The following is a 10572-nucleotide window of genomic DNA, read 5'->3' as shown; positions in this document are numbered from 1 at the left end:
GAAGTGTAACAAAGAGATTCCTTGACCACAGGGAAGTATCAGACTTGCTAAGGTGAGAAGGATGTAAAGGATAGAAAAAGCTGACAAAAGAAGTACTGGTTCAGATGGTGAGGAGATGATGATAGTAATATGAGTAACAGGCCATTAGAGTGCTGTGATCTTTCATAACCCAAAGTGATGGATGTGATTCTAATCTGCCTTTTTTTCTTTCTTCTTCATGTAGGGAATTCCACTGAAGAATCTGCTGGAAGCATATACATGTGAATTTTCTGCATGAAGCCTCTCAAACTGGATTATGTAATAATGCCAGTATCCTCTGACTCTGTTTTGATCCTTAAAAATGATTAGGGTTGTATATGAAATTTAACCCATTTCTGATGAGTGGCCTAGACATGAGTTTACATCGGCAAATGGGCTCCGATCGGGACCTCCAGTCTTCTGCTTCCTCTGTGAGCTTGCCGTCTGTTAAAAAGGCACCAAAGAAAAGAAGAATTTCATTGGGCTCCCTTTTTCGGAGGAAAAAAGATACAAAACGCAAGTCCAGGGATTTAAATGGAGGTGTGGATGGAATTGCAAGTATTGAAAGTATTCATTCAGAGATGTGTACAGACAAGAACTCTATTTTCTCCACATGTACCTCTTCTGACAACGGAACAACCTCTAGCAGCAAACCAAGTGGAGACTTCATGGAATGCCCCTTGTGCCTTTTGCGGCACTCCAAGGACAGGTTCCCAGAGATAATGACTTGTCACCATAGATCTTGTGTGGATTGCTTGCGTCAATACCTCCGGATAGAAATCTCCGAGAGCAGAGTTAATATTAGTTGTCCGGAATGCTCAGAACGATTTAATCCTCATGATATTCGTTTGATATTGAATGATGACATCTTGATGGAAAAATACGAAGAGTTTATGCTTAGGCGATGGCTGGTTGCAGATCCTGATTGCAGGTGGTGTCCAGCTCCAGACTGTGGGTATGTGTGTTTTCCCAATGTCTGCAAAAAACTGACAGCGTAAATAATGCTCATAGCATTGTGTTTTTTGAAGTGTTAATTGCTTTACTTTAGCATTTTATTACGTGTTGTAGGCAGCAGGCAGAATTCTCTTGCAAACAAAGCAAACAAAAACCAAACAAACAAAATTCACTACCACCTTCCAGAATAAAACCCTTCCTTAAGTAGGATTTTTCTGCACAGAGGGAATTTCAGCAATGGCACGAAACTTACTGGTACATGGTTGCTATGTATCTACAACAAGCAAAAAAAAAAAGCAGATGTTGCACTACCAAGGCAACAGTATAAAGCTCAGACTGAAGAGAAATTTGGTCACTGTACTTTTAACTTAGTCAATATCTACTGTGCTTTAAGAAATATTGAGGTTTTTTAACTGTGAAAAAACGATTGAAGGTTTGTTGGTTTTTTTTTAATAAAAAAGCCTCTCCAGCTTAAGATATCTTCCATCTTGTGGCTGGTTCAAACACCACTTGTTGCCTGTCAACAGGGTTCTAATGTAAGATAATAATCAGCTTGTTCCTGCTTATTATCTGAGGAACGCAATATTTTAACTTTGCTTTAATACTTACAGTTCAGAAACCATTCTGAATTCCGACGTGAGTAGGCTGAATACTACTGAGCAGCTCACCATGCTTTTCTGCTCTTGGTGTCTCATAATGCCGTTCTCCTTTTCAGAGGTGGTTTGCATCATCGTAATGTCTAAAGGTTATAGCCATGGCTGCGCTCTAGGAGTTTTTACTGTGCACTGCACGTCCAGAAGATGACATCTGTTTTTCAAAGCCTCACAGCTGGGCAATAAGTAGAAAGACGAAGGGGAAGAATGTTGGAAGAGAATAAGTAAAATAGGTTTTTTTAAGTTATTTTAAAAATATTTTAAAAATAACTTAAAAAAACCTAAGTAGATTAAATACTGCAGTATTAATGTTGGGGTTCCTAATGTTTAGGAGGCTTTCATATTTCAACGGTAATGTTAGAAACATATTTGAAATACAGTTTTGCTTTCACACTTTAGCAAATTCTGGTTTGTTTATTGTGGGTCAGAAGCAGGGACTTGAAAGGTGATAATTTCTTCGATCCTCTGGTCCAAAGTGGATGGCGTTGCTGTGGTATAGTTTAAGCAGAGGATGAAAAACTACATGAGGGATGGATGGGTTGCATAACCTTGTACCAAAGTCATGTGAGCAAAACCAGTACAGCTTGCTCTTAATATTTTGATACTGCAAAAGAAAACAACCACTAGAAGGCATTATGTGATAGGCAGAAGTAGGCTTTGCCTAACTGGTTTCCATAACTGGTGACTGATTCTGCCCTGTCCTTGTCTCGACCCATGAACATTTCCTTATATTTTCTCCTCCCCATCCCACACGGAGTGAGCGAGCAGCCTCCTCGTGCTTTTAATTGCCAGCTGGGCCTAAACCATGACACATTTCAGTGATTCAGATACTGTTTTAGTACTTCACTAGGTAGACTAAAGCAGATTTGTTTAGTGGAGACTTTACCTTGCTTATTTTTTGTGCCTCAGTTTTCTCATCTCTCTTAAAAAAAAAAAAATCCTAAGTATCTTTAAATAGTCAGAAACCATAATAATACCACTACAAAAATAAAAAGCAGGTCTTCACAGCCAAGTTAAAGTTCTGTGCAATCGTGGGAGCACAGCAATGGGCTTTGGCAACTGCGATCAACTTGTACACTCTGCAGTTAAAACTGAGGGCTGCTTTTTCCTCTGAGCAGTTTTTGGTACGTAGGACTGTCATTATGCATTAGGGTGGCAATGGTAGCTGACCCGATGTAAGCACACATCGGGTATTTCATGAAGGAGCTGGATGGAATGCGTTTGCTAAATTTGCAATTGATCCCAAAGTCGGAGAGGTGCAGTGCCGTCAGAGGGTAGCATTCTTCCCTGAAGTTGTCTTTAAAATTAGAAATAAGTGCTGTAGTAAATAGGAAACAGGTGTAAAGTAGAGCATTTTGGTAGGAGGAATTTACAGCACAAATGGGTGAAAGAAGGAACTAGTGGATGGTGCGTGTCAGTGCTTCAGCTCTTCTCGGCGCTGATGAACTGCCCCATGTAATATTGTTTCAGGGTTTGGGCATCGCACTTGGACGAAGATGTGGACCATATAAAGAGCAAATAATTACAAAAATTATTAGCAGGTAGATTTATATTAGATATAAGGAAGAAATTCTTCCTAGGGTGGGTGGTGAGGCACGGGAACATGTTGCCCAGAGAAGCTGTGGATGCCCCATCCCTGGAAGTGTTCAAGGCCAGGCTGGATGAGGCTTTGAGCAACCTGGTCTAGTGGAAGCTGTCCCTGCCCATGGCAGGGGGGTTGGAACTAGATGGGCTTTAAGGTCCTTTCCAACCCAAACCATTCTGTGATTGTATGAAAGAACAGTTTAAGAAATAACTATCTCTTTCAGCTGCCTTTCACTCTGTTTGAGGTAAAAACACATCCTAGAGTTGGCAGAACTGGAACCAAACAGACCTTGAAATGAGTTAACTGCAGTATTAAGTGTGTTACTAGTTGTTCTGTCCCAGTGGAAAACTCATGATGTTCCCATCAAGAGAACTATGGATTGGTTTGGAGAACCTCTGCTACAGTAGATACACCATGGACAAGCTACCTGGGCTACTTCATCCTCGGCTTTTGTTGCAAGCTCAAATGCATCCTGACTGTTGTTGTTACCTAAAATACTGTTTTAACAAGCCTGAGCGCATCAGTATTTCAAATGGGTTCTGCCTTTTCTTCTGTCAGAATTATTTAATGCTTTTGCTCTGAGACTGTATTGTTGCATTACTGGAGAGAGCACCGATACCTAGGTTAAGTTCTTATCTTTGGCAAGCAGAAAGCAGATTAGGCAAAAGAGTGCAAATTCTTCATTCCTTTTCTCGCTGTACCTCCTTTCTTCAATTAATTGCCCTTTGCCTCTGCTTTTTGTTTTACTTGTTATTACTTTGAATTTGTTGTTTCTCCCTTCCCTCAGCCTAACAAGACCTCTTGGCTGTTGCATCACCTGTTAAATGAATGGGAATGTTGAAATTGACTCTGTAATCTGGTACAGTTTGAACTGACATTTGCTGTGGTCTAAAAAGTTACTTTTTAAAAGGTATTCCAATACATCAGTCCCAAACAGGGAGTGCTTTTGGGGATGCGCCCATTCTTTATTAGCAGTGGGAGGCAGGGTATAAACTGGTATTTATTCCGTGCCTGATGCTTGAGATCCTTTGGTATAATGTTAGTGAGTCTTGATTGTGTCCCTGATGGGGAAGAAGGGTTTGCATCAGTCTCTTTGTGTACGTACAAAGCAATTACTGCTTCAGTTGCTGTTAGTGGGAAAACAGAGCTGATTAACTTGGCAACAATATAGGAGAGCCTGGCAATTATTGAAACAATTTTTTACTTTGAAAGTAAATACTTGAAAACAGACAAGCTTATATCTCATTTTTATTTGTAACTGCATAATCTGTGAATTAAAGTTTGAAAACTCCCGTTTGTCTGCAGAACCTCTGGGGGGGTGGAACCTCAAACGTGCCATTTTAAAATGCTTAAGGAAAGGGATAGGACTTGCATTAACTTTACAGAGTTCCAGATGTAGCTACTTTAATATGAGAATAGCTAAATTTTCAGATAGACATGTGTGGGAATAATTCTTTTAGTATCATTGCTGATAAAGAATATTTTGAGTTAATTTTATGTAATTGCTATAAATTAGGCAGGGGGTAAAAATAAACAATTTAGACTTTTAAATAAAATTACCTTTGTTTGGAAGAGCCGTACGTTTTAGCCCTGCTGCGTTTATAAATCTGTTGGAAGTCTATTCAGGGTGACTGTTCATGTGAATAAAAGTATAGATTTGGTTTAAGTGTTCATACCAGTGGGTCTAGCATTGTTTTCCATTTTTAAAAAAGCCATTTGCACGAGATCGTTGAAAAAATCACAGCGGGTGGGAATTAAGGCGCATGTGCGTAGATGTGTATGTGTATGTTTAGTGTTGATGTGAACTACAACACACTTATTTGTGGCAACAGCTCTGGCCTTGTATAGAATTCTTCATGTTGTCTCTGATTGACAAAACCCTGTTACACTATTTTGTAGTCTCAATGTTTTTGGAGCTTTTTGCTCTATGGTATTGTCAGAGTAAAGGTGGCAGTGAGGCCCTCAGCTCTTAAATTTCAAATGGGAAATGCAGAAATTTTATCTTTTTAAAAAAATGTCAAGAAGGTGAAATACTTGCTTTGTTGTTTTGACATTTTAAAATATAAATTGTAAAGAGCTATCTATTTAAAGTAGGTAGTGGTTTTCATGATAAAAGGCAGCCAGTAAAATCCTAAAATGTCATGCGGTACCAAGTGAAATGCCTTTACAGTAATAGATTCCACTGCAGATCACTTACCAGGGTCTCTCCTCGAATGCAGAGAGGGTCAATCTTAGACATTCCCATGGTGACTGGGACACTTTGGAAATGGTAACTTTTCCTAGTTGCTTTAATACCATTTTTTGTTTCATTGTCCTGCTCTTCTGAAGTGCAGTCGCTTTGGGATCGTAAACCTTAGTGTACTACATTTGGCCTTAAATACAGTATATTTCCGTACTGAATGGAGTTATTAAGGTGGCATAGAGCACAGCATTACCCTGTACAGTCCTAGTCTAAAGCAGTCGCTATTAGAGTCGTGGAGGGAGGTGGTAAGGGACCTGTGCTGGCCACCTGATGTCGCTCCTGGTGTCCACTTGTACCTGCTTCAGCTGCTCTGGCAGCTGTCTTGTCTCCTTCGGTCTATAGCTAAGACTGGTTTTACTAACAAAATTCTCTGTTGCCCCTCTTGATCATTCAAGATACGCTGTGATTGCTTTTGGATGTGCCAGCTGTCCCAAACTGACGTGTGGACGAGAAGGCTGTGGAACCGAGTTTTGCTACCACTGTAAGCAGATTTGGCATCCAAACCAGACCTGTGATGCTGCTCGCCAGGAGAGAGCTCAAAGCCTGCGCCTGAGAACAATTCGTTCTTCATCTATTAGCTACAGCCAGGAATCTGGAGCGGCAGGTATTTCTGATGAGGATACTGTGTCTGTAAAATACCATTTTGTTACATTGGCACAATGAACTCTAGAAAGAACTGAACAATAACATGGTAGATTCTAGCTTCTTTGTCTTTCAGAAACATGAAATACACCATTTTAAGTTTGAATTCAAATTTTAAATGTTATAATTTGAAGTACTCTGTGACCACAGCATCTGATTTCAGTCTTACAGGCTTGTCAGCATTTTAAATTCCTCCTTTCTAAATGAAAAATGTGAAGTCAAAGAAACCTGTAAAGCATTCTCTGTGTTTGGCAGGCTGACTTCAGTAGCTGTTTTGCTTACACACTGAGAACACTTATTTTCCCCACTGTAGGTAAAATTTCACAGGGCTGCTAATAAAAGCCGTTAAAAATAAAACTCAAACCCACTGATTTTCTGCTTTCAAAAGAGACTGTTAGTCTGTTGCCAGCTCTGATGTTTGACATCTGTTTGTTAGTACAAATTTCTGTTGTTCAGTAATAGGCTCATCTGTCTTGGCTACCAGAAAGCAAACAATTCCATCTTCTTAAAATTGTTTGTAGCCCCCCAAAGAGAAGGATAAACTACTCGGAACACTGTTCTGCAGACCAAGAGTCCAGTTTGCTGTCGATAAGAATTGGCTCTGAGTTTCACCAAACTCTGATTTGGCAGCTTTTTGTGTCTGCCTGACCAAACGAGGTGGATGTTTGGGGAGAATTCTCTCTTGTACCTTGCATGTAGTTAGAGCTGTCATTCTCCAGTCCAGCCCTAGGCTTTGGGAGTCTTCGATTTGTTGTTTGTGCTGGCTCACTTTCACTAGGCACTCTATCTTGTCTTAAACTGGCATCTTGCTCTAGTTTTCAAATAAATTTTAAAATAAACTTGAAATAAACTAGCCTGCTAGTTCATTTCCTTGCCCTTTCAGTCATTCCCAGCAGGAACAGCTCTGCCATACCCATGCTATTGCACGGTTTAGTTACTGCCCTGTAGGCTGGGAATCTGTTCCCATCTGGGAATCGCTAGTGCATCCTTTCAGCTGCTCGCTGTCCTTTTGCACTGGCATTGGTAGAGGTACTGTTTCTGCTAGTTCTGCTCCTCTTTGGGTATTCTTTATACCAAATATAAGCCCTCTCTTGCCTTTGTCCTACCTAGTAGCACAGAGGCAGTGAACTTGACTTCTGCACTGGGAGCTGCAAGTTCTTTCTGCAGCTGTAAATAGCTGCTGACCAGTAACGTAAAGGAGCGAAGATCACGACTCTGGTTGTGTCAGTGTACCAGTATTTCGCTCTTGCTCAGTGACCCCTTGTTTGTTAATGATAGAGCTACTCACTTAACCACACTCTTCAATATTTAACTTGGGAACAAGGACAGCATCCAGAATTTTCTTTTTGCTACAGTATTTTTTCCTAGGGAGTTAGTAAATATTAAGTAAGGCTGTGAAAGGGACTCAGGAGGAGGTTGGTGATACCAAAGAAATGCCCTTAATGTGGAAGGGGAGATGAATTTGAGATAAGAAATAAGAGTGGAGGCTGAATATTCAAGTAAAAGATTCATAACGGCATGAAATGTAAAAGAGGGTTATATTTAAAGAGACCATATTATCAGTCCTGTATTAACATTCATATTTAATGTTGGACTCTAATATATTTTGCATTAAGCTTAGAGAATCCTTGAACAGAGTATGCATTAACTATTCAGTTACTTGAATGTGATCCAATATGCCTTGTTTTCATTAGTTCTACTTGGTCCAAAGTTCACAAATACCAGTAGCTGTCAAGTCATTGCCAAATCAAGATTTGTAAAGCAAACTTGTAATGAACTTTTTCCCTTTTTTCAGATAACAGTTCAATCAGTTTTCCCAAACCTGTGTCTGTATTTTGATTAAACCTGCTTGTCTAAAGAACTGATATAATCTTAATGTTCATTTTTAAACAGCTGATGACATAAAGCCATGCCCACGCTGTGCTGCTTATATAATAAAAATGAATGATGGAAGCTGCAATCATATGACTTGTGCTGTCTGTGGCTGTGAATTCTGTTGGCTGTGTATGAAAGAGATCTCAGATTTACATTATTTAAGGTACATTTAAGAAAAACATCCGTGGTTGCTAATCTGTTTTCTAAAGTATATTGAAGTTGATTCCTGGGTGCTGTAAGTCTGTCTGTCTTCCTGTTGGAGTAGAGAATCGCTGTTGAAGTACCCGTATCTGAGAATTAAGTTAGTTTTTAATGCATTTGTGTAAATTAGTGCTTTATTTTTTTTATTTTTAAATATTTTTCTAAGTTTTATGCATGCGGTGTGTACTTAGTGCAACATATCGTGTTGCAGATGAACATACCATAATTTCTACTGATGTCTTAATATTGCTGTATTGTCTTTGTAGTAAGCAGTACAAAACCTCTGATTATCTGAGATCCCTGTGAACCACATGCGGTATATGCAATATGCTTCTGTTTATGTTGCAAAAAATGCTGTAAAGGCAAAAGAAAAAAGTCTGAAGAATTCATAACTACTGATTCGGTATCCGTAACATCTGTAACTTGAAGCAAAGAACAATAATTTTATAACTAGAGAACAGCTCAGAAGTGTATAGCTATGTTGATTTTATTTACAGTTTCTTTACAGTTTTCTTCTTTCTTGTAGCCCATCAGGTTGCACATTCTGGGGAAAGAAACCATGGAGCCGTAAGAAGAAAATACTCTGGCAACTGGGGACGCTTGTTGGAGCTCCTGTAGGAATCGCCTTAATAGCTGGCATTGCTATTCCTGCTATGATTATTGGAATTCCTGTGTATGTAGGACGTAAGGTAAAATGTGCTACAACTCCTAATGTGCTTCAGGTTTTACCTTCTGCACTGTCTGACTCGGCTAATACTGTGTTCAGCTGGCTGTCTTCACCAGCCTTTAAACAAAACAAACCCAAGCCCTGAATTGGTTATTTGTTGCAATTGTACAGGAAGGAGAAACAGTGTTTTTAAGAAAGTAGTTCCTCCTAAAACAGGCAGAGCAAAACACCAAGTGATTTCCAGTTTCCGCATCTTGCCGTGGAAGTTCTTGCGTGCTTTTTCAGATTGGCCTGGTTTTTCATCTGTTGTCTCTTAGAATTAATATTTAGAGGAGGAGGAAGTCAAGAAGGCAATTCTTTTTCTTAAAAGCAAATAGTTACTGGTATTTCAGTACAAAATTCTGCTAGTATGGGTGAATGAACTTTTTCTGCTTTTATCAGCATGTATTCTCGCAGTGACTGGCACAGACCCATAATTCTATGTTTACTGGGGGAGATGGAAGTGTCTCTCTCACATCAGCTATTGCTGCTAGACAAAATGTCCAGAGATGCGGCTTTTCCACTATATTCTTTGTCATCTTTGTCTTTCAAGCGAGTACTCCTACCTTCTGCTACAGTTGGTTTTTCACCCTGCTATTCTGTTTTGGCTTAGTCCCATACCATCACTGTAACCTTAGAAATGACAGGAGGAGGAGGGCAGCAGTTACCTGTTTCAGATTACTGTTGCACTTTTCTCATTACATTTTGGGAAAGTCCCTATCACTCAGCACCTTTTCACATAGTAAAGTCTCAAAGGTAGAGTCTGTGAGGGCAGCCTCATGAGCATTTCCATCGTAGCCCACTGCTCAGTGGTCCTTTTCCTGTGACTCCTCTCGCGTGTTTGCACTTCTCTGGATTTCCTTCCTTTCCTTCAAACCACCTGTGGGTTTGTCCAGTTTGAATGTAGCAGTGAAGCTGAGGCACTACTACTGCTGAGTCAAAGGGTGATCCTGTGCGTATACCTGCCAGTTATTTCTTTCTCCACAACATGCTATTTTAATTTTGTGTACACATACCCTTCCCCACTGTCCATTGGTCTCTTCCTAAGGGTAGTCTTGAACTCATTACCACTGTGCTGCATTTTACTCATTTCAGGCCATTTTTTTCAGCTTTTCAAGACTTGTGTGAGTTCTGTCATGCTTGCAACCTTGCCAGATTGTATTGGCCTGAGATTCAACACACACCTCCTTCTCCTTCCATCTTCCACATTATTGAAAATGTTGAACATTAAGAGAGATGTCCTGGATTCAAGAAAGTATAGTGTCAAGAGTTCCAGTTTGGGGAGTAAAAAGCACTAACGACAACGCAGGTGTTTTCTGTTTTACATGAAGCTAATAGTAGTTTTCTCAAGTCCATTTTTCAGTCTGGGCCACTACAACCTGCTGAGTGTCATACAAGAAAATGTCAAAGTTTTGTTCTAGTCAGTACGTGATATCTGCTGCTCCCCATCCTCAAGGCTAGTTATCTTGTCACAGAAGAAAATAAAATTCATGCAATTTCTACCTGGAAAAAAAAATCAGTGTGACCTCTTTCTCTTGCATGTGCTTTGGTGTCCACAAGTTCCCAGTTTTCAGAAAATTGAAATGCAGTTCAGTGGTCTTTTAAAAAAAGTATAAAACAAGAAGCTGGGAGAATTTAAGTGTATCATTGCAGTTTAACTTTTTCCAGTTTTCCTGAATTTCCCCCCCTCCTCCCC

General features: G+C 39.8%; 1 protein-coding gene across 1 annotated transcript; it reads left to right on the top strand.

The window, feature by feature from the left end:
* Positions 1–226: 226 nt before the first annotated feature.
* LOC104504968 (E3 ubiquitin-protein ligase RNF19A) lies at positions 227–8859 on the top strand (the record flags this gene model as incomplete). Its single annotated transcript, XM_010154080.1, has 4 exons — positions 227–973; positions 5848–6056; positions 7988–8132; positions 8697–8859. Coding segments are annotated over exons 1-4 (1134 nt in total), but the record flags the coding sequence as incomplete, so codon positions are not given.
* Positions 8860–10572: the final 1713 nt, after the last annotated feature.

This window comes from Eurypyga helias, unplaced genomic scaffold (assembly GCF_000690775.1).
Source record: "Eurypyga helias isolate BGI_N326 unplaced genomic scaffold, ASM69077v1 scaffold24476, whole genome shotgun sequence".
Lineage (NCBI taxonomy): Eukaryota > Metazoa > Chordata > Aves > Eurypygiformes > Eurypygidae > Eurypyga > Eurypyga helias.
This window is presented reverse-complemented; position numbering and strand designations above follow the sequence as displayed.